Below are 27,581 nucleotides of genomic sequence, written 5' to 3'. Positions count from 1 at the left end.
TGTTCCTGAAATGACCATTTTAGCCCACCTTTGTGATGAAAATAACGTGCCAAGATTGTATAACTGCCGATGAAAGATGTCGATGAATTTGAACTCCTCATTATTTTGTAAATAAACCATTCAATTTCACATTATTTTAACTTTTACATGTTCCATAATCTTTCGGCCCTCAATGAAACTTTTGGCCTTGCATTAGTCAACTTCTACTCGATAAGAACTAGTACAAAAGAGAAAGCGAGAGATGTCTAACACCTCGACATGTTCACGTAACAAGCAACTCAACTGCTTCCTTTTCCAAATCATCTTAAATTCTTAATGATGATTGATCATCTGCATAATTACCTTTGCTTGATTTGCATCTGATACGGATTATGATAAGTCAATTTGACGAGTGAATAAGAGGTTAATGTTAAGAAGGATAGGAAAGATATACAGTTGGTTGAGTAAAGGACGATCGAGCACTCACGTATTCATATATGCTCGACGGGATAAAATCTGTCGAGTATAAAGACATTTAATATTATATATGATTCTCAACATATTACCAGTCGATCGAAGGTCGAGCGAACATCCATGTGCTTATATACGCTCCGTTGGACAAAGCTCGCTCGAGCGTAAAGACACATAGTCTTATGTATTACTTCTAGTATATTACCGGCCGATCGAACGTCAAGCGAACACCCACGTGCTCGTATATGCTCGACCAGGCAAAATCTGCTCCGACATAAACGCCTTATATATGATTCTCAGTATATTACCAGCCGATCGAAAGTCGAGCGAGCACCCACGTACTCGTATATGTTCGACCGGGCAAAATTCGCCCGAGCATAAAGGCATTTAACTTTATATATGGTTCCCAACATATACATTCGGTTGTGCAAAGTTCGCCTGAGCATAAAGTCATTTAGCATTATATACGATTCTCAGCATATTACCGATTGGCCAAAAGCCAAACGAGCATCCACGTGCTTGTATATGCTCGACCGGACAAACTCCGCCCGAGCATAAAAACATTTAGCGCTATATATGGTTCCCAGCATATACGCTCGCTCGGGCAAAGTCCGCCCGAGTATAAAGATATTTAGCCTTATATATGATTCTCAGCATATTACCGATCGATCGAAGGTCGAATGAGTACCCACATATTCGTATATGCTCGACCTAGAAAAATTCATCCGAGCATAAAGATATTTAGAAACTTACTTTTATTTTGTATTTTAGATTTTTAAAATGTAATTATAATTCTTTGGGGACATATTATTGATGTTTCTAATAATTTTGTTGATTATTATCATTTACTTTATTTGTATTTCTGTTAGTATAAAACGAGGGGGGCAAGTCACAAATGTGGCAAGATCTGTGATTTACAAAATAGCGCAGGGACTTTAAGGTTTTAGAATTACACCCCTAGAATGTTAGTCTACCAATGCCGGAGTAGACTCTGATTGGTAGTTGTGAAGGGCGAATGGGAAGGGAGAGTCCGAGAGAGAAACGGTTTTGGTTCTCCCGCCGTTAGAGTCGACGGGAAGAGGACGAGAGGAGTTTCCAATCATGGAGGGTTCGTCTGCCTCCGCCGACGTGATTCGTGTCGCCAGTAGCAGCAGCCTCATAAGCGACGGGGGGAGCTTGGCGGTGAAGGTGATTCCGTTGCAGCCTCCCCCGGCGCCGCCCTCCCTTGTATCGCAGTCGGCGGAGGTCTACGGGCGGTGGGCGGCCAGGGTGTGTAGCATGTCCGCTATGGACTGGATGGAGCTCCTCCTCCCCTGCACCCGATGGATGAGGAACTATCGGCTTAGGGAATACCTCCAGGCTGACCTCATGGCCGGTATCACCGTCGGCGTCATGCTCGTGCCGCAGGTTTGACCTTTTTCATTTTTGCAATTTCACGATCAGGAAAATACCTTCTTCCACGGCAATCGTCTTTGCTGTTCCCTTCTACATGGTCCGGAGCAGGGATTTTTTTTCCCTCAATGGTAATCTTGTAGAATCCGGGACCAATAAAAGGAAAATTCGATTCTTTTATCCTTGAAAGAAAGTTTTTGTGGCTGAGTACTCCTTTTTGTTTGCCTTTGAGCGTTCATAAGTCTGATTGAATTGCTCTTAAAAATGGCAGTCCATGTCGTACGCAAAGTTAGCAAGCCTTAATCCAATTTACGGACTTTGTGAGTATTTGTGTATTTACTACCTCCACATTTCCTCTCTATGGATGCCCAGTAATCGTGCTCCAAGGCAATTCTCTATGCAGATGGGGGTTTCGTTCCAGTATTTGTGTATGCCATATTCGGGTCATCACGCCAGCTTGCCGTTGGTCCCGTGGCTTTGACCTCCCTTCTAGTGTCCAACGTCCTCACTCCCATCGTTGATCCTTCAGACAAATTGTATACAGAGCTGGCAATATTGATGTCGCTCATGGTTGGCATATTTGAATGTTTAATGGGCTTATTACGGTAACTGAACTCTCTCCCTGTGTCTCCATCTGCAAAACTTTGAACATGATTGTTCATGTTTTGCTGATTGCAAATTGGCATGTCTGCCAAACAGAAATTGTGAGAAGGGAAAGCTTTTTTAGTACTAATATCTGTAATTCTACAGGCTCGGATGGCTGATTCGTTTTGTTAATCACTCTGTGATATCAGGCTTCACAACTGCTTCAGCCATTGTAATTGCACTATCCCAGTTAAAATACTTCGTCGGATACAGTATAGTTCGCAGCAGCAAAATAATACCTCTAGTCAAGAGCATAATTGCTGGTGCTGGTAATGTGAGGCTCCCATTTTTGGATTTGTCTGTTCTAAATCACATCTAATTTTGTACATTTATTGAGTAGTATGACATTTCTATTCCTTAAGAAATAGAGTATTATCAAATTCTTCAGTTAATTTGGTGAATCGTCTCTTTACTTTAATTTAAACTATGCAGCCAACTTCTTGGCCAATCCAAAATCAACCAAAAAAGATAATCCATCATTCCATACTTCTTATTCCATTAATACTTATTGAGTTATTTTATCCTTAATTCTTTTGGATGATGTTGGTAAGAGCTTGTCAGTTTATGATCTCTTCTCCATGCTCTAGTATTATCCTTTTTTTTTTTTATTTTTGTTTGCCACCAAATTTAAGAGTTGGTGGTGCTTCAACTGTTGTGTACCAAATTGATTAGCATTGTTGAGGGAAAAAGAGGTTTCCTCCATCTAAAGAAACTGTAGTAGCTCTCCCTATCTTTATATATTATTGATGAATAGGAGATATTATAAGTCCCTAACATTTTCCCTCAAGTTGATTTGAATATATTGGAGAGATTAACTCCTAATAAATATATCCAATTCCAATTGACATGCTTGTGGAATGGCACCTCTAGAGAGAAGATAGGTCTAGCTTGGGATGGTCACAAAATGACATAGGTGGAGAGAGGAGATCCTCGAAGTGACACACATTAAGAGAAAGAGATCAAACCAACAAATGACACACTCAAAGTAAGGACACACTGACCTAGTTCCGTAGAGTTATGCACGCGAAGAGAAGGCACATTGGCAATGATGACACATGGAAGAAACGCACATGAAAAGGGAATAATTGATGACCTCTTAGCAGCGATGCTTAGAGCTAGAGCGATGCAGGGCATTGGTGGCGACGAAGAAGTGTAGTGTGAAGTTGGAGTAACACAAATGTGGAGACAAGCTGATTTGCTGAAGTCCGCACTAGTTTGCAACAAGGTGGCACAAAGGACAACTAAGGAGGACTTGACGACGTGGAGGTTGAACGTTCAGAGGAGATCGTGTGATGAAGTGATGGGATGGAGAGTGACACGATGGAGTCTATGTGGAGGAGATCATGTATGTGGAGGAGATCATGTGATGGCACAACACAATAACACAAAGGAAAACCAAGGACAAATTTTGATTGAGAGGAAGGTCAACATCGATTGAGCAAGCAACAAGGCTAGGTGGTGAAGTACCGTAGAGAGAGATCATCCAAACAAGCCAGTGGAGGCAACACAGTGCAAAGGTGCACATGGGACGAATCACGAATGTCATGTAGTCGACGAGCAACGCGGAGATGGCATGACACATGAAAGAAGATGGGACATGGTGTGTGACTCATGTTGTAAAGAGAGGATGTGATGTTGTGTTGTGCAAGATAAATGAGGGCATCAGTCTCGCAATCTTGGGAAGAAGAATGGTTAATTGGTTATGTGAGAGAGGAGGTGACAACTCTAATATAATGTTAAGTAAAGATTTTGGATTCCACATTCTCAAGAAACCATATGTATATATTATCGATGATTAGAAGGCATTACAAGAAGGCCTTAACCTTTATATACTTACAACTCTGTAACAAGCATATCTCACTATTTACTTTTAATTGGCAAAGCACTGCATAGCCATATTCACATACCTCTCATGGATTATGATGCTTGTCAAAACAACAAAATAAACATTTTCATATCAGTCCAATGGATTCAAGGTTGTCTATCATAGCATAAGAGATTTGCTATAGAATGTCTATCTAAACCTTTTTCATTGAACATTACGGATGTAGTAGAAAATATGAATGCCATTTCTTGGACACATGCATTCCAAGCAACAAATTTGCTGGCTGATATTCCCAGTGAAAACTTAGTTCATCAATAAGAGTTTGCAAGTATGAAGTTCATGAATTGGCTAATAGCATGATTCTATGGAGACAAATTTCAAGTTTATGATTTCCCATTATTTGAATAGGCACCCATCTTACTCCTTGATAATTGTTTTACATAAGTTGTTTCTTTTTTGAAATTCTGCCCAAGATAAAAGTAAACCAATAGAACATTTAGTTGAAGACTTACATTTTGTATTGTGATTGGATATACATTCATATACATCTCTCTTTGCCTATCATTTTGGTAATTTCCTATCAAATACTTCTTGTAATTCTTGTTGTATCTGACTGGTTTTGACAGCTACCTTTCCGGTGGTGCTTAGTAGCTCATGTAATAGTACTGAAGCCATTCAAGATACCTAGATTTGCCTCGTACTGGCTACAGGAAGAGTTTTTTTCAAGGCATTGTTGTTACTTATGGCATAAAATCAAAAGTGGATCTTTGTTAGTGCGATATCATGCACTTACAAAATCATGAAAATAATTGTAGCACCATTATAGATGTTCTTTGTTCACACTGGAAACCAAGAAATCAGAATCATGATTATCAAATGTTGTGATCAATGCTCATGAGTCATGACAACTAGCTATGGTCAGGCATCAGATGATATTAGGATTTGGTTGTCAAGTTTTGCACAGTTTGATCAATAGAATTAAATTATATTCTCTCTAATGTGTTTTTATTAGCTAAGTTATAGTTGCAGGAAGATTTTTTTTTATCATGCTGATGTTTTGTTTTCCAAGTTGACACCAACAGTTTTTGATTGGGTTTATTTCCCTTCTAGTGTGTTTGGTTCTTGATATGTGTATGATCTTTTTTTACTGTTTTTTTTAAGTTTCTAAATTCTGTTTGGGGGAAGTATAGGTGATTTAAAAAATGTGGATATATCTAGAGATATAACCTTACACAGGGTGCCTAAATTATTGGATCTAATGACTTGTTATCATTGTTGTTATAATTTCCTCGTGTCTTTCTTTAATAACTAATTAATTTCACTCACTGTACTAAGAAATGCTTGTTTGATTTCTTCAGTTTTCATGGCCGCCCTTCGTTATGGGATCTATTTTCCTGGCAATTCTTCTTGTGATGAAGCACCTGGTATTATAATTCATATTACATTTACAACGACTAATGGTTGTCCAACATGCCATATCACGTATTATTTTCAGAAACATTCAGATATATTTTTGCTTAAAATGCAGGGGAAATCAAGGAAGAAATTCAGGAGTCTTAGAGCAGCTGGTCCGCTTACACCTGTCATACTTGGCACAGTTTTTGTCAAAATATTTCATCCAGATTCAATTTCAGTTGTAAGACATCCTAAATTGAGAATTTTTTCTACATTTTGATGCTTTTGAGAAAACAATAGAACTTTACTCACTAGCTATAAACATATGGAAGTTAGAGATAGATTAGAATCACGCGATGATATGGTTTTTCTGTATTAATCTAGGCAATCTAGACTCATGAGAATACAAATGAATACAATCTCATCAAAAGGCACATTTGACAAATTTCTTATGCCACTGGTACTAACTCAAAACAAAAAAAAAAAAAAAAAAAAAACACTACCGTGCCAATTGTAGTTCTTACAAGTGATTGCCTAAATATGACTTGCAAAGGCTAATAGAAGGACTTAGATGAAATATTACAAAATATTCCACCAAATGAAGTGATTTTAATAGGAGGTGGTCTAAATGAGCATGTCGGAGTGAAAAATGAGGAATATAAGAGAGTACATGGGAGTTATGAGCTTGGAACGAGGAATGAGGAAGAGAAAACTATATTAGATTTTGCGATAGCATATGACCTTATATTAGCTAATACGTTTTTTAAGAAAAGAACACTTAGTCACATTCAAAAGTAGGAATAATAAATCGCAAATTGACTTTCTTATGGTTAGGAAGAAGGATAGAAAGATTTGTAAAGATTGCAAAGTCATCCCTAGAGAAAGCTTAACTACCCAACATAGGTTAGTAGTGTTGGATATACGCCTCAAACATAGTATCAATAGAAAGAAAATATATACGATTCCTAGAATTAAGTGGTGGAAGTTAAAGGATAGGAAGCAAAATATATTTAAGGAGAAGGTAGAAGTACAAGCATTAGGTGAAATATACGATGACTCTAATACAACATGGGATAAGATGATATCAAAGTTGAAAATAGTAGCTAAGAGTGTATTCGGTGAGTCAAAGGGACATGCACCACTAAGTAAAGAATCTTGGTGGTGGAATGAGAAAGTACAAGGGAAAGTGAAGGAAAAACGAATAGTTTATAAGGAATTATATATTTGTAAGAACGAGGAAAACTTAAAAAAAATATACAATAGCCAAAAAAGAAGCTAAGAAAGTAGTGAGTCAAGTAAAAAATGAAACTTTTGAACGATTATATCAAAAATTGGATACAAAAGAAGGGGAAAGAAACATTTATAGAATAGCTAAAGTGAGAGAAAGGAAAACAAGAGATCTTAGTCAAATAAAATGTATTAAAGATGAATGTAATAGGGTATTAGTAAACGATGGAGAAATAAAAGAGCGGTGGAAGAGGTATTTTCATCAACTTTTTAATGAAGGTTTAGATGACCAACTTAACTTGGGTAATTTAAGTAGGTCAAATGAGCATAGAAATTTTAATTTTTATCATAGAATTCAAACTTCAGAAGTAAAATAAACTTTGAATGAGATGCACAATGGAAAAACCATTAGACCAGATGATATTCCGATAGAGGTATGGAAGTGCTTAGGGAAATAAGGTATTGAATGACTTACAAAATTATTTAACATGATATTGAAAACGAAAAAAATGTTTGATCAATGGAGGATAAATACTCTAGTTCCCTTATATAAGAACAAGGGAGACGTACAAAATTGTGCAAACTATAGAGGTATTAAACTAATGAGTCATACTATGAAACTTTGAGAAAAAGTAATAGAAAAAAGATTAAGGAAGGAGACTGACAGAAAATCAATTTGGGTTCATACCTGGAAAGTCGACAATAGAAGCTATACATCTTCTTAGACAATTAATTGAAAAATATCGGGAGCAAAAACAAGATCTACATATAATATTCATTGACTTAGAAAAAGCTTATGATAGAGTCCAAGAGAAATTATATGGAGAATTTTAGAAAAGAGAGGTGTTAGCATAACATATATTGAACTAATTAAGGATATGTATGAGGATGCAATAACCAGAGTAAGACTTCAGGCGGAATAACTGAAGCATTTCCAATAAAGATAAGGTTACATCAAGGATCAACTCTAAGTCCCTGCGCACATTCAAGACACAGTACCGTGGTGCATGTTGTTTGCAAATGATATTATCTTGGTAGATGAAACACGTGAAGGAGTAAATGCTAAACTAGAATCTTGGAGAGAAACACTATAAGGGAAAGGTTTTAAGCTTAGTAGATTAAATACAAAATATATGGAATTTAATTTAGCAATATTAGAAGTAATGAAACAATTGTTAAGATAGGAGAGGACGAGTTGTCCGAACCGAGAGATTTAAATATTTAGGATCATTTTTGCAAAACGATGGAGGGATTGAGAGAGATGTCTTACATAGAATACAAGCAAAATGGGTGAAATGGAGGGGAGCGTCGAGCGTTGTATGTGACCGTAAAGTACCTCTTAAACTTAAAGGTAAGTTCTATAAAACCGCAGTTAGACCTGCTATGTTATATGGAGCTGAATATTGGGCTATGACTCGAGCACATGAGCAGAAGGTGAGAGTTGCAGAGATGAGGATGTTAAGGTGAATGTGTGGACATACGAGGATGGACAAAATAAGAAATGAGAGCATTAGAGAGAAAGTCGGAGTTGCATCTATTGAGGAAAAACTCCAAGAGACACGTTTAAGATGGTACAGGCATGTACTTAGACGACCAATACATGCTCCAGTTAGACGATGTGAAACTATGATAAACATGCATATTAAACGAGGAAGAGGAAGACCAAAAAAGACTTGGTTAGCAACAATAAAATAAGATAAAATTTATTTAAATATAGATGATGATATAATAGGAGATAGAGCTCAATGGCGTAAAAGGATTCATACAGCCGACCCCATCTAGTGGGAAAAGGCTTGGTTGTTGTTGTTGTTGTAAAGGCTAAAAACATTTTGCATACCAATGCACTTTTTGATGAATGGTATAGGAAAACCTACAATCAAGGTTTAAACTTTCATTTCTGTGGTGGAGTTTTGATACTTTGTCAGAACTAAATGTACTACAATAATATTCAACACACTTTTGAATGTGTAATAGGCAACAATGATTTTAAATGGATTTTCATCATTTATTCATAGAAATAAAAATAAGATTATCAATTTGGTAATCAAATTAAAAATGATTGTTACTCATCTTTATTTTCAATATATGCCTAAATTAATTCAAATAAGTTTTTCTCTACTAACAATTAGAGCTTATCCATGTTGGAGAAATAAGTTTTAAGAGTAGCGAACATTAGTCAAATTCAGCTTGATAAGCTTCAACACTTCAACAAGTGTTGAAGCATGCCGAATATCAACATGGTACACATAAGAGATTATCCATGTTGTTGAGAATTATGGTTACAGTAACTTAATAGATACCAATGTATGGCCTTTTTGCCTGGCATGATATGAGATTTTAACTATGATTCTTTTTTTTTGGCATAAAGTTACATAATTTCTTCCAATTAATTTTGGAAAAAAATAAATTGCGTAAGCACAAAAACAATTAAGCAGTGGATGCAAAAGTTTCAGTAAAATTAATCTTTATTGGCTATACTTCTGGCAGATCTAGTTCCTTAGAACTAGAGCTTTGTGTAGAAGAGATACATGTAAGACTTTCCTATTTTAAATCATATAAAATGGTTGATGCACGTAGGAATACTACCTCTGACTTTAGTAGACATGGCAAAATTGTATTGAAATGATCGAAACTTTAGTTTTCTTCATTTTAGTTACCATTTGATACTTAACATCATTTTTTCTTACTAGTTTACATCCATTCTTATCAGCCAGACTAGCTTTGCTAAAACCTTAAATTATTTTGTGGAAATAGCTTCTTGATTCTCATAGTATAGTTTCTGTAATTGTTGAATATGTGCCATCTAATGAAAGCTTGACGTTTTGAAATGTTTAATGTGAGATTAAAGGTATCTAAATTATGTACTATTTATTAGGTAGGTGATATACCTCAGGGACTGCCAAAGTTCTCCATCCCTACAGGATTTGAGAATGTCAAGTCCCTAATTCCTACTGCATTACTCATTACCGGTGTGGCCATTTTGGTAAAAACACTGTTTTATATCTTTTTTTCTATTCTCCTGGAAATAGTGTACTTTTATTTAAAACTAATATCACAGTGAATATCAGGAATCTGTGGGCATTGCTAAAGCCTTGGCGGTGAAAAATGGATATGAACTAGATTCAAATCAAGAGGTAATGCTTTGGAAAAATTGTAATGCAGCAGTGCAGCCTACATTCAGTAGTTCCTTTGGCCATTTAGACAAATTTCAAGTTCCTTTGATGATGATATACATTCTAGTGAACTCTCTTCTCATGCTAATAACTGCTAATACATTGCTAATTGATTGTTCTGCAGTGCTCATGATCTATTAAGAGTTTTAGCTAAAAAGATGTATTGTTATAGCTTTGTGGTTAGTTCAATTTAAAAGACAAGTTGATCAAGAATGTAACACTTTCGTTTGTGGGGTTAGCTTGGAGGATCATCTTTGAAAAACAATACAAATCAAAATTAGTTACTAGTTAGTGTCATGTAAAATTAGGCGCAGAAAGGTAAGATCTCCTACAGTGCTATCATTGTGCAGAAAGATGTGTTGAAATATTTGGAAGGTGTAAGAAATGAACATGAGCTGAATTGTTTTGAAAACAATAATACTGTCATGTCCACTAGAGGGAAAGTTCCTACTTACTAACCACACACGTCTCATCCATGCTATTCTTACCTACCCTGTGTCTCCCATATCAGAAAAGTGCGAACTTGGCTTGTGCTTGGAAGAATGACTTCAACGGCAATTGAGAAGGGCGAGTGAGCTACCTCCCAGGAAAGTGTTCTTCATCTCCTCTTATCCATCTCCCTCCTCTTCTTTTCATTTGCTCTCAGCATAGGGAAATAGACAACATAGAATAAGGAGAGGAGGGAGGAGGCTTAAGCAGAAAAAGTAGAAAGTGGAAGCACAATAGGACGAAAAAAAGTCAGTAGCGAAAAACAAAGAAGAGCAGGTGGATATGGTGTGACCTTGCTGATCCGCATTGTCTGTTTATTCAAGTAGACACTGAAGCAATACAGTTCCCATTACTTAAACCAGCAACCTAAAACCTTGGCTAGAGTTACTTTATTTTATGTCACTTCTTTTTCTGTCACAGATGCTTGGCTTCAAGGTTGGTGTAGAGACTATATATTTGTATCATGTTTAAGTCCAAATAACTTAGGGAATTCTTTTGATTACAATAAAAAGAGAAAACCTAATCTAATGTAAGAATTTTGTTTAAATAACTTCTCCATACTTCTCATTCACTTAATAATTATCTGACAGATATATTTGAGTATCTTATCAACCACCACTTATTTTTTGGTATTTTGTCGTAGCTTTTAGCTTCACATTTTGTAGTTGGACTTGAAATCCAAATAGTATTCCAATCTGCAAGTAATTTAGAAGCTCCAAGTGCGGTTAGAAAATGGATTGCTTGATTATTCCTGCCTAATATACTTTTTTTTTCTCACAGTTGTTTGGTCTTGGTGTGGCAAATATTTGTGGATCTTTCTTCTCCTCATATCCTTCAACAGGTGAGATGTACTATGCTTGCCAAGCACATTTGTCTGAAATGCCATATTGTCTTGTTTCTGTTGGATGAAATTTCAGAAATTTGTACAGGTTCTTTTTCTAGGTCAGCTGTGAATAATGAGAGTGGTGCCCGAACTGGGTTATCTGGAATTGTGATGGGAATTATAATGTCGTGTGCTCTTTTATTTATGACACCACTTTTCACTGACATTCCTCAGGTATGTCAGTTTCATAAAGCTACCTCTATCGTCTGTACGGTTGTTTACATTTTACAAAAAGAACACCAAAAAATGTACTTCAGATGATGCATGGGCAATATAACGAGTGAATAACATTGTTAAGGTTTTCACCCAAGATAATTTGATTTGAATAATCAGTTCATTTATATCTTCTTTTTCTGACTGTGCACACATGATTGTTCCTGCTTTTGATAATAGAATCGAGCGTAAAACAATCTGGCTTATTTTCTTTCTTCTATTTTTTTTGACAAATTGTTGGGATTTGATCCACTTCATTGCTCTGTCCCTAAGGAAAAGTCAAAATTTTCAAGGTCATGGTTCTAAGCTTGTCCCTGATCTGTCTAAAGCTGTTGGCATCCTTAGAGAATTAATGACTGATATGCTGAACATAATGATGATTTTACTTCACCAAGTGCCCTTTTCCAATTCTTATATCATTTTAAATGATTTTATATGGTCAATCTCAAAATTTTCCTTTAGAGGATAATAGGTAGTTCTCATGTTTGATAACTGTTGAAATTTCTGCAGCATCTGTCTTAAGTTGCCTTTTGCAATGCATTATTGGTTTCTCACTTTCCATCAGTGAATATTCTTGCTTATCATAGCCTTTTGTCTTTATTTTTCAGTGTGCTCTAGCTGCCATCGTGATATCTGCTGTCATGGGACTAGTAAGAATAATGTTCTTGTATTTCTTGTGGTCAATGGTCATTGTGCTCTTTTACTTTACTCTTTAGGTCATGTATCCGTAATGAAAATTATGTGAACTTGTTGGTAATAGTCTTATGCCTTTTCAACATATGATCAGCTTTTTGACTATTGTTACTATCACATTCTAGATTCAGGATCAGCTCCATATTCCACTATATTCTTTCTATAAGAAGTTCTAATTTAATTGAATAGGAGAATATTTCCAGATGAGAACAGATGACTAGTGATCCTGTCTGAAGGCTAGGGAGATGGCGCGCTGCCTTAGGTGGATGGTCTGTTGACTAGCGGAAGACTTCTTTAACCGGCGATGGAGCTCCTCAACGATCCTGCGCACAATCCGACAATCCAGCAAAGCGTTAGTGATCAAAGACTAGAGAAGGGGTGTTTTTAAGCTCGCCTGGTCTTTACCGACCGAGCATACACAGAAAGCCTTATGCTCGACCGACCTTTGCCAGGCCGACCATATATGTAGAGTTTCCTAAGGATAAGTGTCTTTAAGTCCGCCCGGTCTTTGCCTGACCGGGCGTACACAAAGAGCCTTATACTCGCCCGACCTTTATCCAGCCGATCTAGTATAAAGAGATTTATGAGGCAAAGTGTCTTTAAGTCTGTCTGGCCTTTGCCCGATCGGACGTACACAGAGAGAGTTATGCTCAACCGACCTTTATTCGGTCGATCTAGTATAAAGAGGTTTATGAGGCTAAGGTCTTTAAGTTTGCCCGATATTTGCCCGGTCGGGTGTACACATAAAACCTTATGTTCGACTGACCTTTATCCGACCGATCTAGTATAAAGAGGTTTATAAGGCTAAGTGTCTTTAAGCCTGCCCGATCTTTGTTCGGCCGGGTGTATACAGAGAGCCTTATGTTTGACCGACTTTTATCCGGCCGATCCTATATTAAGAGCTTTATAAGGCTAAGTGTCTTTAAGCCCGCCCGGTCTTTGCCCGGTCGGGTGTACACAGAGAGTCTTATGCTTGACTGACCTTTATCTGGTTGATCGTATATTAAGAGCTTTATAAGGCTAAGTATCTTTAAGCCCGCCCGGTCTTTGTTCGGTCGGACGCACACAGAGAGACTTATGCTCGACCGACCTTTATCTGGCCAATCTAGCATAAAGAGGTTTTAGAAGGCTTGAGTGTTTAGAGCCCGATCAACCTTTCATCTGGCCAGGCTCCCTTGAACTCGGTCGACTACTTGACTGACCGGGTACATTATTTCTTAACTTCCAGAGTAAAATACTAGTCCTTATATCCTACCGGCTTTATGGTCGGTCGCCCCTATTCGAGTGTTCTGCTTCGGAGCCACTCAGGCAAGACCCGAGAGTTTTAATGTTGGGTGATCAACATAACCAAGTACAGAATGCTCCTCTACCCTGACTTTGATCGCCACATCACCTTAACTCTGACTGCCACGTCATCTTCTGGATCCGCTCATTATGACCTGTATCAACTAGCAACACTTTGTGGCATATTGTGATGCATTTATTGATATTTGCTGGTATTTATGTTGCTAGACTACATTTTTTTCTTTAAACCTTCCTGTATCATGGACGCTTACCAACCAAAACTTGTATTGCATTAGGTTCCAATAAGTAGTGGTTTGGTGATTACAAACTTAAGGCTTTAAAGCACACTAGAGTGAGTTAATTTTGATGAATATTGTCTCTAGTGGTTCTTTTTATGGCCTATTGAAATCTTGTATGCTCCACCATGTTGGAATAATGTTGTTCCAATGGCAGGTTGTCTAACTGCCTTTCTGAGTCATCTATAACAATTTATGCATGCTTGATACAGACATAATTCTTAGCAGTCTATCTCCACCTTCAGTATTCATTCCATGCTTAGATTTATAATGAAGTATTCAGATTTCTCTTTCATATTTTCCTTTTTAGGTGGATTATGAAGAAGCTATTTTCTTGTGGTGTGTAGATAAGAAAGATTTTACTCTCTGGACGATTACATTCATTATAACATTATTCTTTAGCATTGAGATTGGTGTTCTTTTGGGGGTGAGTATTATTATATTTTTTTTCCAATTGTCCAAGCATAGGCAAACCTGATACCAGCTTTAAACTCTGGTTTATTTAGATACAAATCTCATGTTTTAGCTTTTATACAGTTAGAATGATATGGGTGGTCCATTACACTGTATTTACCTGATTTCATGATAACTATTGATGCTTATTGTCATTTAAGAATATATTGCAACTTCTATGACATCTACTTTTTGAACCATGCATGTGAGTATGGGTGAAATCAATTTATTTCATGTCAAATAATGGTCTTTGCACATCTAATCATTGAATCATTTCCGTAGCACAGACTGAAACTCCAATCATGCCTCATAGAATGGAAGGTAACGCCCTGTTCATTAAGTACACCTACAGGGTTTTAAGTTACATTATGTGTCTAACCCCTGATAATGGTCCATCCATAAAAAGAATACTTCAGTCTAGTTGTGGAGCTAACATTGTTTACCGGCTTGCAAATTCACCAATGCTATAAGAGAATTAGTACCAAATAGAAATTTGTATTCTATATCATCTGAAAGAGTAACTACACAATTACTTGCATAATGTTAGCAAAATCTGTATTCTACATCATATGAAAGATTTACAGTTGGTTTGTTCCAAACAAAAACTTGTCTTATTTGTGGACTCAACAAGAGATTCTCTGGTTCTATCATAAATGACAATCAATTTGCTATGCTCTTTGTTAACCTCTAAAATATTGTTTGACCAAAATTGACTAAATGTGGATGGTGATATTATTCATCTTATCCTAAATTTCAATCTACTTTCTAACTTTTATTTATTCCTTGTCCTGAAATTATAGACTTGCACGCATGCTGATTTCTGTCATTAGTCCTCTAAGTACTTGCTAAATGTCAATGGGTTCTCTACTACTTTCTTTATGAGCATGCATCTTAAAACTTAAATATTGCATCACCATATGCTTCATATTAGTGCATTCAACACAAAGAACTCTGAAATAGGTCTATTGAGTGCAGATGTTCTTTTTGTAGGTTGGTTTCTCACTTGCATTTGTCATCTATGAATCAGCAAATCCCCACATTGGTAAAGTTTTATTTTTCAATTAATTACTGGTGCTTCTGTTTATTGAGGCCCTGTTGTCTGCTTATACATCCTACTTTGCAAGAAACTAGTTCTCTATTAGTTACTATTAGGTTCTTTTGATTATCTCCTTGCTACTGGAGAATCAAACAATTATGTAAAACGCATACTGGTTTGGTATCAGTTTGATCGCAGTACACAAGAATAACTTTTTTTCATTTACAACTGCTTGTTTCAGTGTATATTCCCAAGTTACATGGATACTGATCAGCCTATAACTTACCTTATAAGTTAAGCATGCTTTGGAATTAACCAGATTGATATAGTTATGAGAACCAGAAATGTACTTTAGTTCTTTCTACAACGTCTTGTGCATAATCTCTTATTGGGTAGTTGCTTAGCAGAGTAGTAATCTTCTTGTGTATGTTTTTTTTATGAATAAGCTGATATGAAGGTTTTATTGTATCACACCAGATTATATCGCGCTTAAACCTTGTCTTGTTCTGTATGACTGCAAACATGATTTTAAACTAGTAATCCATATAAGCATTAATTAACAAGTAGCTGCAAGTACCTGTACCTAATATGTAGATGTATTTCATTTCAGCTGTACTGGGGCGTCTTCCCGGAACCACTCTATATAGAAATGTTGTACAATACCCTGAAGCACACACATACAATGGAATTGTTGTTATTCGAATTGACGCACCGATCTATTTCGCAAACATAAGTTGCATTAAAGACAGGTGAGATCCTGTTTCTTTCAGATCTAGAAGAGTAGGAAATGTTAACTTCAGTAAGGACTTAGCCTTCCATTTTCCATTGCCCGGGTCTTGCTAAGAATTTTAATACAGTTTTTATTATCATTCAAACTTTTGTCAGATTACGCGAATATGAGCTAAATGTCGACAGTAGCACAACACGTGGATCAGATGTTGGACGAATATATTTCATTATCCTTGAAATGTCACGTAAGAACTCTCACTTGTACACGAACTGTTTGTCTTTAGTGTGAGCATTTAATTGTAGTATTAGTGGTGAATATTCGGTTAAAAACGAACCGAATTAACTAAACCGGACTAATTTTTTTTGAACAACTGAATTGATTGAATTTTTCATAAAAAACCGAACAAACCAAACCAATAAAATATCGGTTAATAAAATCGAATTAACATTTATTGATTTTTTTTAATTAGGGTCTAAAGATTCGGTCCAAATTAATAAAATTCGGTTTATTTAACTTTATTTAATTTAACCGAATAAGAAATTTTAAAATTGAATCTGAATCAAATTAATTGATTTTTTTTAGAATAAAATTGAAATTCTGAATAAACCGAACTGAATTTTAAAATTCGATCAGTTCGATCTATTTGTTCGGTTTAACTAAATTTTGCTCACCTCTAATAGTATATACTTTAATTTATTATTCATAATTGTCAATCCGATGTTAATCTATGCAGTTTTTTTTCACAATGTGCAGATTATCAACTTGTTTATCTTTAATCTGTAAATTAGATTTGTACTAGAACTTAAACATCTAGGAACAATAACCAGAGGACTTCTGTCTTCCCTACCAAACAATTTTATATGCGCGAACATTTTTTTTCCTATTCCATTGAGGTCATTGAATAACTTTAACTCCCCCCATTGATCCTGAACTCTGCATGTCTTGAGAATGTGATATAATTGATCAAAATATACTCATGGATAAAAATGTACTCATGTTTCTGTCTTTGACATTTGAGACACTGAAGTTTTTCATAGTAATATAGATGTGGTTCATTGTTTATGACTTTATGGCACACGAGGAAGGGGAAAATGTGAGTCCACATGCCTCTGTCAACTACCATCATCTCAAAAACCATAACCATAAACCTTTGCAGCTGTTGCATACATCGACTCAAGTGCAGTTCAAGCTCTGAAGGATTTGCATCAGGAGTACAAGCCAAGAGGCATCCAGGTTACTAAATGATATCATAATTTGGTGTCAGAACATTCTCTGTATAACCACAAGCGTTCATTCAGTATTTCAACTTGCCTTTCAGATTGCCATTGCCAATCCGAACCAAGGAGTTCATCTTCTACTGTCGCGGGCTGGAGTCGTAGACCTGATTGGCGCGGAATGGTTCTTTGTGAGAGTGCACGATGCCGTGCAGGTTTGCCTTCGGCACGTACAGAACATGAATCCATCCTCGCCCAAAGTTTCAGACAACACTGCCTCGAAACCAAAGAGACAGTTCAGCTTCCTACAGAGCCTATGGAATCGTCAACGAGACTCAGATGGCACCACTCCAGCGGAAGAACCTCTATTGCCACACAATGAAGTTGTCTAAGTGTAAATTGGAAGTAGTCACATTCTACTTGATTGCTCAGTGTTCATTCCCCTTATGATTATTTTTTCTCCTGGACTACTATTTTCTTTGCTCAGTAGATTGAGCATCTTATTTTATTTTGTATACAGAAATGCAATCATGATTGATTTTGTTATACTATCTAATAAAAATGGGATTGAGTTCTATCTGTCTGGGATCATGAATGTGTAGGATGCTAATTGATGAGTGAAAAAAATGCAATAAAAATTAAACAAATCAATATACACACCTTGCATAAAAGCCTCTTAATCTATCATGAACTCTTCTCTCCACGTGGATTGAGAAATAATTAAAAGAAAATTCACTTACAGCATTTAAATATGAAAAGCTTGAGAAGAAAATCTCTCTCTATAAGGAGCATAATAAATATTACACAACCTCAAAATCCACCTCAAGATCTTCCTTAGGCTCCTGGACAAGGCCATGGAGATATATATCTCGATATCCACCTGTGGTTTGCTTTCAATAGCAGAATACGGTGCAAAATTCTATAGCCATCTCGAAATCTAGCCGAAATCTCCTTCAAAACTGCACCAAAATAATTTAAATTTTTTTTAGAGTTTTGAATCAGCTTCAGGCAACCCTGGACTCACAGTATATCTGTTATCTGCAGCACACAATTGAGCTTCAAGTTTAAATCCAAATACGTGTCTGGTATTGTTCTTCATTGTCCAAGAATGTAGCTAAAACCATATAAATCTCATCAGTCTTTGCATGCTTCCTGTCTCCAGTAAAGAACACATGAACCTGGTCCCTGATCTCAATCCAGCTACAACCAGGAATCCTCTTCATTCCTTTCTCCTTCATCTCTCTCCTGATCATTGACACTCTCTTCCAATTCCCTGCAGCTGAGTAGAGATTGGATAGCAAAACGTAGGATGATATATCCTTCGGATTCAGTGCGAGAATCCGGCTCGCAATCGACTCCACCGCCTCTGTGTTTGGATGCAAATGAGTCCCCCCGAGCAAGGCCTTCCAAAACCCGATTCCTGGCTCAAAAGGCAGTTCCTCGAGGAACCTCTCTGCTTCCTCAAATCTTCCAGACCGAGCTAGCAAATCCACCACACAAGCATAATGCTCCATTGTCAGTATCTCTGGCTGCTCAGATTTCACAGAATTGAAGCAACCATATCCTTCTTCCACTAAGCCTGCATGGCTGCAACCAAACAACAAGCCAAGAAGAGTGATACCGTTCGGCTTTAACCCTGATCGCCGCATTCTATCGTAGAATTCTACGGCTTCCTTGCCTCTTCCATTTTGCCCGAACCCGCAAATCATAGCATTCCAAGAAACTTGATTTCTCTCCTCATGGCTCTCAAATGCTGAAACACTGTCTTCCAAACACCCACATTTGGAATAGAAGCTAATCAATGAATTTGACACAAAAACATCAAGCTGGCCCAAGTATTTGATAGAGGAAGCATGAAAGCTTCTGCCCATCCCCAGCGCTCCCATGTTTGCTGCTGCAGTAAGAAGACAGGGGTAGGTGGACTGGTTAGGCCTGAAACCTTCCCGCAACATGGTCAGGAATAGATTGACCGCTTCCTCATTGAGGCCAACTTGACTACAGCCTCCGATCACTGCGTTCCATGCGACAATATTTCTCTCAGGCATTTCCTCGAACAGCCGCATTGCGTCATGGAACCTGTCATTCTTAAGGTACCCGCTCAAGAGTGCAGTGTACGAGACGACATTTGGTTCCTGGATGTCTTCGTGCGCGATCTGCGCTTCTTGAATCATAGCCAATTTGACGTAGAGGTCGACGAGGGAGCTGCCGACGAATACATTAGAACGGAGAGCTAACTTTACCGCAGATGCATGGAGCTGCTTGCCGAGGTCGAGATCGCCAAGGGCGGTGGAGGAGCGCAGCGCCGTGCCGAAGGTGAATTCGTTGGGCCTGATGCCGAGAGAAAGAACGCCGGGGAGGAGCAAAATGGCATCGCGGTGGCGGCCCCGGCGGGCGAATGCGCCCAAAAGGGACGTCGCCGAGACAACGTCCCAGTGGGGCGTTTCGTCGAACAGCTTGCGGGCACAGTGAAAGGCGGAGCAGTCACAGTACTCGTGGGCGAGATTGGATTCTGGCGACGGGACGCCGGCTTTGAGGAGCTTGGCGTGAGCTCTCTGTGCGAGGAGGAATAGAGAAAATTTCATTACAACTCCTTTAAACTTTTAAAATTGCCTAGAAAAGCATCAAAACACTTCCTATTATTTATTAACCTTTTTGCTATACGTGGCAAAATGACGACGATCGGGCCAGACACGGGCCGGCCCATTCGGCCCATTTAGATAGCACGCTGAGTTTAATAGAAATATAGAGTATGCCATGAATATTTGGAACAGATAATTTAAAAGTAAAGTAGAGGAAAACCCCTAATCAGAACTTGAATTTTACATGCAATTCTCACTCATAAAAAATTTTATTTTCACTCCCTACATGCAAAGTTTTATTTGCTTCAACTCCCTCATGCAAATATTGCTTCAACTCCTTCATGCAAATATTGTGACCTAATTGTCCCTCAAATTTTTTTTGATACAAAAGGTCCAAAAATAAATATAATTTAAAGAAAATCTAGTATATTTTCTATCCAATTGAATATTATTGAAAGAAAATCTAATATATTTGAATATATTTTAAATTAAAATTATCCTTCATATATTTTAGGTATAAATAGTCTAAAAATGAATATAATTCCTATTAAATTCAGCATTTTAAACTAGAATCGAGTATATTTTCTATTAAATTGAGTATAATTTTTTTCCTATTTAATATAATTCCTCCTAAATTCAGTGTCATTTAAAAAAAATTTAGTATATTTTTCATCCAATTGAGTATCATTTAAAGAAAATCTAATATATTTTACATCTAATTAAGTACCATTTAAAGAAAATCTAGTATATTTTCCATCCAATTGAGGTGAAAAAAAATCATACTCAATTTGATAGAAAATATACTAAATTCTAATTTAATGTGCTGAATTTAAGAAGATTTATACTCATTTTTAAACTTTTTATACTTCAAATATCAGGGACAATTAGGTAAGTATATTAGACTAGGGAGTGAAAAGAAAGATTTTTTCCAATGGAAAATGCATGCAAAGTTGTGTTTGCCAACTGCATGCAAATTTTCCCATAATTTAACCATTTTTTCTCGGTTTAAACTTTCTTCATTTTACGATGCTTCCCCAGCTTGGAACGCCTTTTCTTAAGCAAGTGCAGATACAGCTTCAACCATAAAAATGGATAGAAGATTAACACAACCTGCCACAGGTTAATAAACCATTGTCAAAGTCTCGTAATCAGGAGCAATTTATGAAGTAAGAGCACACAAAGTTACGTGTACCAGAACAAAATAGTAGTAGCTGATGGCGAGCTTGCTAAAGAATTTAGCATAAAGGTTTCTCTCCTTGATAAATGGTAGTGCTTGGTACATAAGCCACACTGTAACGGACAAGAGTATCAGAAGAAAGACTGTATTCTTTGATCTGAATCAGTATGGATAATGTACTTCTCATTCTTACTTTCACCGGGAGCAAGTCCAACGGGGTACAGAACGATAAAAGCAGTGTACCTGAGATAACCAGCAAAAAAAAAGCTGCTTTAAGTAACCATGATTTTTTACAGTTTTTTACACTCACGTCTAGAAGCTAGATGATGGGCCTAATGTATTGGTTTATTGATTGAGAACTAGAGTTTAAACAATGGTCAGATGATTCAAACCTATATGTCGGTCAAGCAAGTTGTCCCGAATCAGGTAGTGACAATTGGCATCCAACAAGTGTTGCTAGATGCACAAGCACTTCAAGAGGCTAAGGTTCTGATTTCCAAACTATTCTCTAACTGGAATCGAGCAAGATGCTCGGTTCTAAAAAAATGAAAAATATCATCACACGATCTGAACACACCTTTTTTTCACTTGGCAACTTTTCTGAATCGTGTGATCATGCAAAATGTTTATGTATAAAAACTTATTGGTATGTGGAGTCTAATTGTTGCATTATGTAGTTTCATTGATTACGAATACAGAAGCCATGAGATGCAAGAATTCCAAACCACACCTAAATGCCTCGTACTTCACAAAAAGGTTATCGATTAATATAGTTTGCAAATCAAATTAAGTGTACGGTTGTCAAAAGACATGCTGAAAACAGAAAGTACACTGGTCTGACGCCTTCCATAAATATATCTACCATATGAAGCAGGTCTTTGCATACGTTTTTTAGTTGTTCATATGGAACTCCAATAAAAAGGCAATGCAATCTCTACAATGGCAATTTCCAGTCCTTACATTTCTCAGACTAAATGTAGGTTAGAAAACTTACATCACTTTTTGAGTTCACACCATATACAGTCACTGCTTAGAAGATTTCTTCTCTTTGCTAAGAAGATTTTCCTATTTGCAATTTGGATCATTCAAATTGTCTGCTCATACGTAATCACATAATGAACTTACTAATATAAAATTGGTGAATTTAATAACTGATCACACGGTTGTATATGGATGGTTAGAATTGATATCTTCACTATTCACTACAATAATTGAAGTACCAGGGACATTCACTCAATCCTAGGCATAGTTGGTGCGTAATATACATATTAGCTTTGCCTTCTCTATTCTTGACAAATAATCATAGCTTGCTTCACTCAGACATTTTTTTTTAATTTCAATTCAACTCTCTTGGCAGTTGAGAAACTGACGTCCATTGTTGATATCCCACTTTAGAATTCTAAAGCAGTTATCCTTTGGAATCATAATACTATGGATAATTTCATGGAACAATTAACAGAAGTTGTTCAAGAAATCATGTTTGAACCAGTTTATGAGAGTTTGGGAAAAAGCATTAGGATAATATGATCAATCCCATTGTTATATTTAACTTGAGAATCCAGTATACAATGATTATTAGAAAACGGGACTAATCCTACATTAGGTAAAGCTAATGTAAAAAAAAGGCAAAGTTAGGATCCTTTGCTTATACAAGAATATATATACAAAAATCATTTTTGAGATATGGATTTTAGCTCACACACGAATTTAAAAAAAAAATTAAAAGAAGTATCAAGCAGAAAACAAACCTGAGGTAGGTTAGCCATGACAAAGAAATTCCAATGCAACTCAAAGCATAATGCGGGTATCTTATTGCCTGAAAATAAGTGAAGGACGGCAATGGAACTCAAGCATATCAAACAAAAATGCTTCTACTTCACAAAAACTAATTTCTAAACTGCCGATGAAAATAACCTTGTCATATCAACAAAAAACATAAAAACTCGAGGTCAACATGATAGATCACTATGATCACCTCAGACATGCTCCACGCTAGAAAGGTTATGAAAACTGATGGGAGATGCTGAACCTGCAGCAAAACATATACAAGCCTGAACTTCCCTTGCATACTTCAATGTCTCAATAAAAATGCTTCATGTCAGCAATTGAAGCTTGAGCAAATTAGAATACTGCCTCCGGAATTTGGCGAATAATGGCCAACAAGAAATGGGTCCTCCCTCCCCATTGCATCAGCGCAAGCATAGCCCCACTGGGAACCAAGCCTGATCAACCCAAGAGCAAAAAGTTCACACATTTAAGAGAAAGAATAATGCAAGATAACAAATGAACTCGCCGAAAGCGGCATGAAGGACTTCGACGAAGGCGATCGTCTGCAAGAAACCTGCCAAGAACGCCCCAATTAATGGAAGAAGAAAAAGCGATGATGTTAGCGAATCAAAACAACCAAACGAAGCGAGAAACGCAACAATATCTCACATAGAAGGTCTCCGGCGGACACATATGCTCCATGAATGGTCTTATCCGAGACGAAGCTGCCGAGGACCCGGGCGAGGGCGAGCGCCCTGCGAGAGAAGTGCGATGTGAGATTGCTAGATCTGGGCGGAGAAGAGGGAAGAAGAATGGAGAAGGCGAGAGGACCATCCGAGGGATTGGAGGGAATTGTAGGCGAGTAGATAGAGCGTCAAAGGGCGAGCCATGACCACGCTTCACGGCTTCACAGACCCAAAACTCAATCGTGACACGGAACTGGCTGGTTACGGGACAAAGAAAGACGAGGAGGAAGAGGATTGTCGGGTCGAAACCAGATGAGATCCGGATCCGAACGCATCAGATCTCTATAATAACTATTTCATTCTGAGCAAAAAAGAAACTCAAAGACTGAAACTATGAATAGCATAATCTTAGTTACAAATTTGAGTGAGTTTCCACTCTGATCTACAACTATTAACTTGACAACTTGGATGAAGAAGTGTAATTTTACAGATTTCCTTTTGTCGCTACAGAAATTACGAATAAAGGAAATCTGCGAGAATCAAACGCCTATGGCTACTACCTGTTCAAGTCAATATAATATCACTAGGTCCAAGGTGATGAGGGCGAATGCAAACTCGAACTTCATGCTCTTCGGGTCCAACAGGGTGCTTTGGAACCATAATCTCGAGCAAAGCACTAGCCTCGTCATAGCATGCTTCCAGCTTTGCATCTTCAGGAATTCGCGTGGGCAATGTTATTTCCCTTACAAATTCCCCTGGAGGGCAATGCTCAGGGGAGGGGTCAGTCAGTTTGAAGGTCCTGTCAAGCCTTTTTATAAATGGCATCCGGGCTGTGCTGACACATATTATCTTCAGTATACCGTGCATGAGATGGTTCCTCCAAGAAAGCTTCACACTATGTTGATCGGCAAATGACAAACTCACCATTATCAAATATCCCTCATCATCTTCATATATCGTCTTTGCGGCAGTCACAGGGCCGTGCGCACGCCTCATCACACCAGTAAATTCATTCGGCCATGATGGTGCAATCTGTTGCATGTTCATATCCCGGCCTTTCTCAGCATGTGAGTTTGAAGGAAAACATGCATCCTCCTCCATTCCACAGGCAAAAAAATCGTTCTTACGCTTGCGGCAAATAGGCGAAAGGTCTACCACATCACCATCAGAATGATTGATCTGTGAAGACAAATTCAAATTTGAGCCATTCGGCAACTTCTTGGGATAGGGATGCGGAGAGCTCTTTGGTAGAGAAAGAGGTCTCTCGAGCTTAAATTCATTGGTCTGCAAGTTCCTCCATTCCTCAAAGTCACTGGCCTCGGGCGGGATCGAGAAATTAAATTCTTTGCCCGTGAGTTCCATCCACTTCTTTCTGTCCACGTCGCATACAACCATCAAATTGGGCGAAGATACAACCTCAACTCCATGGACACATTGAGGGTTTGACAGTCCCCTGTAATGCTTACGCTGCATCCTATGTGATCGAACAAAACCCCTATCGACACTAAATGGGAACTGAGGTTCACCAAGACGGGAATGCCCATTCATATAACTCCGCAGTTGCATCTTCCCGAGTGCATTCTCCGGCCTCTCTTTGAATGCCCACATGTACATGTTCTCCATGTCATGCTGGACCAAGAATACATCATGGCAAACATCAGACTTATCAAAGCCATTTACTCCCTTGGCATCCAATGTGACCTTCCCCTTGGATTTCTCTGAAAGCATGGGCTTGAAATAGAAGCTAAAGAAAAACCAAGCACCCCAGATACTGTCCTCTCGCTTGGTGCACTTGCGGGTGGTTGTGCCCTTGGGTACATGGATCGTTGTTTCTACATCAAAAATCTGCGACCCAAGGCCAACGTCAAAGATGTCACTAGGGTCTGAGTTCCATGATTGTTGGGAAGGAGATCTCTCAGCATAAAGTGGAAGATTAATGTCAGGAGCACCGGAAAATACATTCTGATTGTGTTGGATCAAGAGCACATTATGATGGCGTTCGATCAAGAGCTCACGATCAGAATCATCATAGGAGAAAGAGGGCACCAGACCACCAGATGGGTCCATTGACAAAAGAGTGGAGGGTTGATGGTTCTCAATGGATAAAGCAGTTAGAAGATCTTCTCCCATCCCTTTTCTCCCCCTTTTCCTATTTACTGTCTTTTTATTCAGTGAGCTCTGCAATCACCTGCTCCTCCTGTTATCTGATGGGTGGGTTTCGAGTTCCTCCGCAGTCAATGAATGCATCCCACAAAAGAGACCTACAGATCCATTCCATATATTCCGCAATAAATTCCAATGTCACCTAGATGATGTAAAGAACCCCAACGCTGGTAAAATGTAGCCTGCATATGAGGGGAAAAAACACAAATTTGTCTCACAAAATTGTTAGAAATAGAATGAAATGTTCAAATGCATATAAAACAAATATTAAAAACTATCGATTTCGTCCAATCAAACCAAAGATAAGCCGCTGAAAGCAAATCAACCTCTTTCCAAAGTAAAAAAAAAAAAAAAAAAAAAAAAAAAAGCTCGAAACATGAACAGATGCAACGGTATATCCAAAAAGATCAGGAACGCAAAAAAAGCCATCAAGAATTTTCTTCAGATGAACAGATGCAACGGTATATCCAAAATGTAGCCTGCATATGAGGAAAAAAACATAAATTTGTCTCACAAAATCGTTAGAAATAGAATGAAATGTTGAAATGCATATAAAAAATGTTAAAAACTATCGATTTCGTCCAATCAAATCAAATATACGTTGAAAGCAAATCAACCTCTTTCCGAAGTAAAAAAAGAGCCCGAAACATGAACAGATGCAACGGTATATCCAAAAAGATCAGGAACGCATAAAAGCCATCAAGAATTTTTCTTCAGATGAATCATCGATTTTATTTTCTCAGAACAAGATAGGGCGGAAAAGGGAAGAAAAAAAGCGTACCGCTAGGCATGACCACAAGATCACCTTCGGGATCGAAAATACGATTGCTACGGTTCCAATTCGAAGAATATGAAGCCCCTCGTGAGCCTCAAATCCACCATTGCTCTCGATTTTGGGCTTCCGTTGGAGGCGTCAACGGATTTGGAAAGCGAGAAAAAGAGGGGAACGATGGAGAAAGGGCGGCGTCAGAAGGCGGACCGAACCGCGCCCTTCTTAGTCGGAAACTTTCGACCAAATTCGGCACTTCTAACAGAAATACGTAAAATACGAGGGGTTATATGACAAAAACAGAGGGAAGCTTTTGGGAAAAAATAAATAAAAAAAGAAACCTCTTTATTTTCATCGAAAAGTATTTTCCAAAAATATAGTTTCCTTTTTTATTCTTAAAATATCCTTATTTGAGTACTTCTATATTAATTAAAATTATTCAAATATTAATAAAAATTATTTTAATTTGATAAAACTAACTAAATATTATTAGAACATTTCTAATAAAAAAATTACAACAATATTAATAAAACTATTTTTAAGATGAAAAATAAAATGGAATAATTTTTTAATATTTTAAAATTAAAATTTCCACACCCTTTATTTTTTTTATTTTTCTTTAGTTTGATTGCTAAAATATCATATTCCATATCTCCAACTAAACTTTTAGAATAATTCTTAATATATAAAATTTTAAAGCATTTTATTTATTCACGAGTAAATTAGAATATGTCAAAGGTCACATGCACAAGCAAATAAACTTTTAAATATAATCTATAAATTATTTAAACTATCAAAATTTATTTCTTATATAAATTTAATTCTGTCCGAACGCTGACTCAACGGACGCTGGGCACGAGGCGCTCTCTGATTACTGACGTGGATCTTCGACTGGAGGCACGAAGCTCCGGCGAAACTACACAGAAGTCGGGCCGGGAAGGGGTTCCCGGCGGCGACCCTCCGACGCTCAAATCAGGTAAGCAAATGGTGGAAAAAGTAGCTCTAAAGGTGTTTCACGCGTACGTCCGGCGAAGTATGAGGC

General features: G+C 37.5%; 3 protein-coding genes across 6 annotated transcripts; 1 reads left to right on the top strand and 2 right to left on the bottom strand.

The window, feature by feature from the left end:
* The first annotated feature begins 1,436 nt into the window (after positions 1-1,436).
* Positions 1,437-17,969, top strand: LOC121995637 (probable sulfate transporter 4.2). Of its 2 annotated transcripts, XM_042549376.1 has the most exons (17): positions 1,438-1,857; positions 2,114-2,162; positions 2,246-2,447; positions 2,593-2,761; positions 5,671-5,736; positions 5,841-5,948; positions 9,810-9,917; positions 10,003-10,068; positions 11,377-11,437; positions 11,526-11,653; positions 12,301-12,342; positions 14,276-14,392; positions 15,409-15,460; positions 16,065-16,203; positions 16,340-16,428; positions 17,341-17,417; positions 17,503-17,969. In XM_042549376.1, exons 1-17 carry the CDS (start codon positions 1,552-1,554, stop codon positions 17,788-17,790), a joined length of 2,067 nt encoding a protein of 688 aa, XP_042405310.1. In that variant the 5' UTR covers positions 1,438-1,551; the 3' UTR covers positions 17,791-17,969. The 2 variants fall into 2 exon arrangements, with proteins under 2 accessions (XP_042405311.1, XP_042405310.1); XM_042549377.1 differs by lacking the exon at positions 14,276-14,392 and having other exon boundaries at positions 1,437-1,857.
* Positions 17,970-18,080: 111 nt separating this feature from the next.
* Positions 18,081-23,895, bottom strand: LOC121995634 (pentatricopeptide repeat-containing protein At5g42450, mitochondrial-like). Of its 3 annotated transcripts, XM_042549374.1 has the most exons (10): positions 23,753-23,895; positions 23,591-23,676; positions 23,448-23,495; positions 23,288-23,376; positions 23,130-23,183; positions 22,903-22,970; positions 21,348-21,397; positions 21,170-21,267; positions 20,969-21,087; positions 19,812-19,950 (listed from the first exon to the last, which is right to left on the bottom strand). In XM_042549374.1, exons 1-9 carry the CDS (start codon positions 23,809-23,811, stop codon positions 20,983-20,985), a joined length of 657 nt encoding a protein of 218 aa, XP_042405308.1. In that variant the 5' UTR covers positions 23,812-23,895; the 3' UTR covers positions 19,812-19,950; positions 20,969-20,982. The 3 variants fall into 3 exon arrangements, with proteins under 3 accessions (XP_042405307.1, XP_042405306.1, XP_042405308.1); XM_042549373.1 differs by lacking the exons at positions 21,170-21,267; positions 21,348-21,397; positions 22,903-22,970; ... (3 more) ...; positions 23,591-23,676; positions 23,753-23,895 and having other exon boundaries at positions 18,081-19,950; positions 20,969-21,062; XM_042549372.1 differs by lacking the exons at positions 20,969-21,087; positions 21,170-21,267; positions 21,348-21,397; ... (4 more) ...; positions 23,591-23,676; positions 23,753-23,895 and adding an exon at positions 20,047-20,353 and having other exon boundaries at positions 18,081-19,950.
* Positions 23,896-23,982: 87 nt separating this feature from the next.
* LOC121995636 lies at positions 23,983-26,785 on the bottom strand. Its single transcript, XM_042549375.1, has 2 exons — positions 26,552-26,785; positions 23,983-25,952 (listed from the first exon to the last, which is right to left on the bottom strand). The coding sequence occupies exon 2, from the start codon at positions 25,735-25,737 to the stop codon at positions 24,172-24,174; it is 1,566 nt and encodes a 521-aa protein (XP_042405309.1). The 5' UTR covers positions 25,738-25,952; positions 26,552-26,785; the 3' UTR covers positions 23,983-24,171.
* Positions 26,786-27,581: the final 796 nt, after the last annotated feature.

The sequence above is a fragment of the Zingiber officinale genome, chromosome 6A, assembly GCF_018446385.1.
Source record: "Zingiber officinale cultivar Zhangliang chromosome 6A, Zo_v1.1, whole genome shotgun sequence".
Classification (NCBI taxonomy): Eukaryota; Viridiplantae; Streptophyta; class Magnoliopsida; order Zingiberales; family Zingiberaceae; genus Zingiber; species Zingiber officinale.
This window is presented reverse-complemented; position numbering and strand designations above follow the sequence as displayed.

What these genes read in the sequence shown, in the direction of transcription:
- LOC121995637 (XM_042549376.1), top strand. Translation starts at nt 1,552, where the DNA reads ATGGAGGGTTCGTCTGCCTCCGCCGACGTGATTCGTGTCGCCAGTAGC. An exon ending in TAATCCAATTTACGGACTTT is followed by an intron (nt 2,163 to 2,245) that starts GTGAGTATTTGT and finishes TTCTCTATGCAG; the next exon opens with ATGGGGGTTTCGTTCCAGTA. An exon ending in AGATTGGTGTTCTTTTGGGG is followed by an intron (nt 14,393 to 15,408) that starts GTGAGTATTATT and finishes TTCTTTTTGTAG; the next exon opens with GTTGGTTTCTCACTTGCATT.
- LOC121995634 (XM_042549372.1), bottom strand. Translation starts at nt 20,154, where the DNA reads ATGGCATACTCTATATTTCTATTAAACTCAGCGTGCTATCTAAATGGG. An exon ending in TTGCCACGTATAGCAAAAAG is followed by an intron (nt 19,951 to 20,046) that starts GTTAATAAATAA and finishes CTCCTCGCACAG; the next exon opens with AGAGCTCACGCCAAGCTCCT.
- LOC121995636 (XM_042549375.1), bottom strand. Translation starts at nt 25,737, where the DNA reads ATGGGAGAAGATCTTCTAACTGCTTTATCCATTGAGAACCATCAACCC.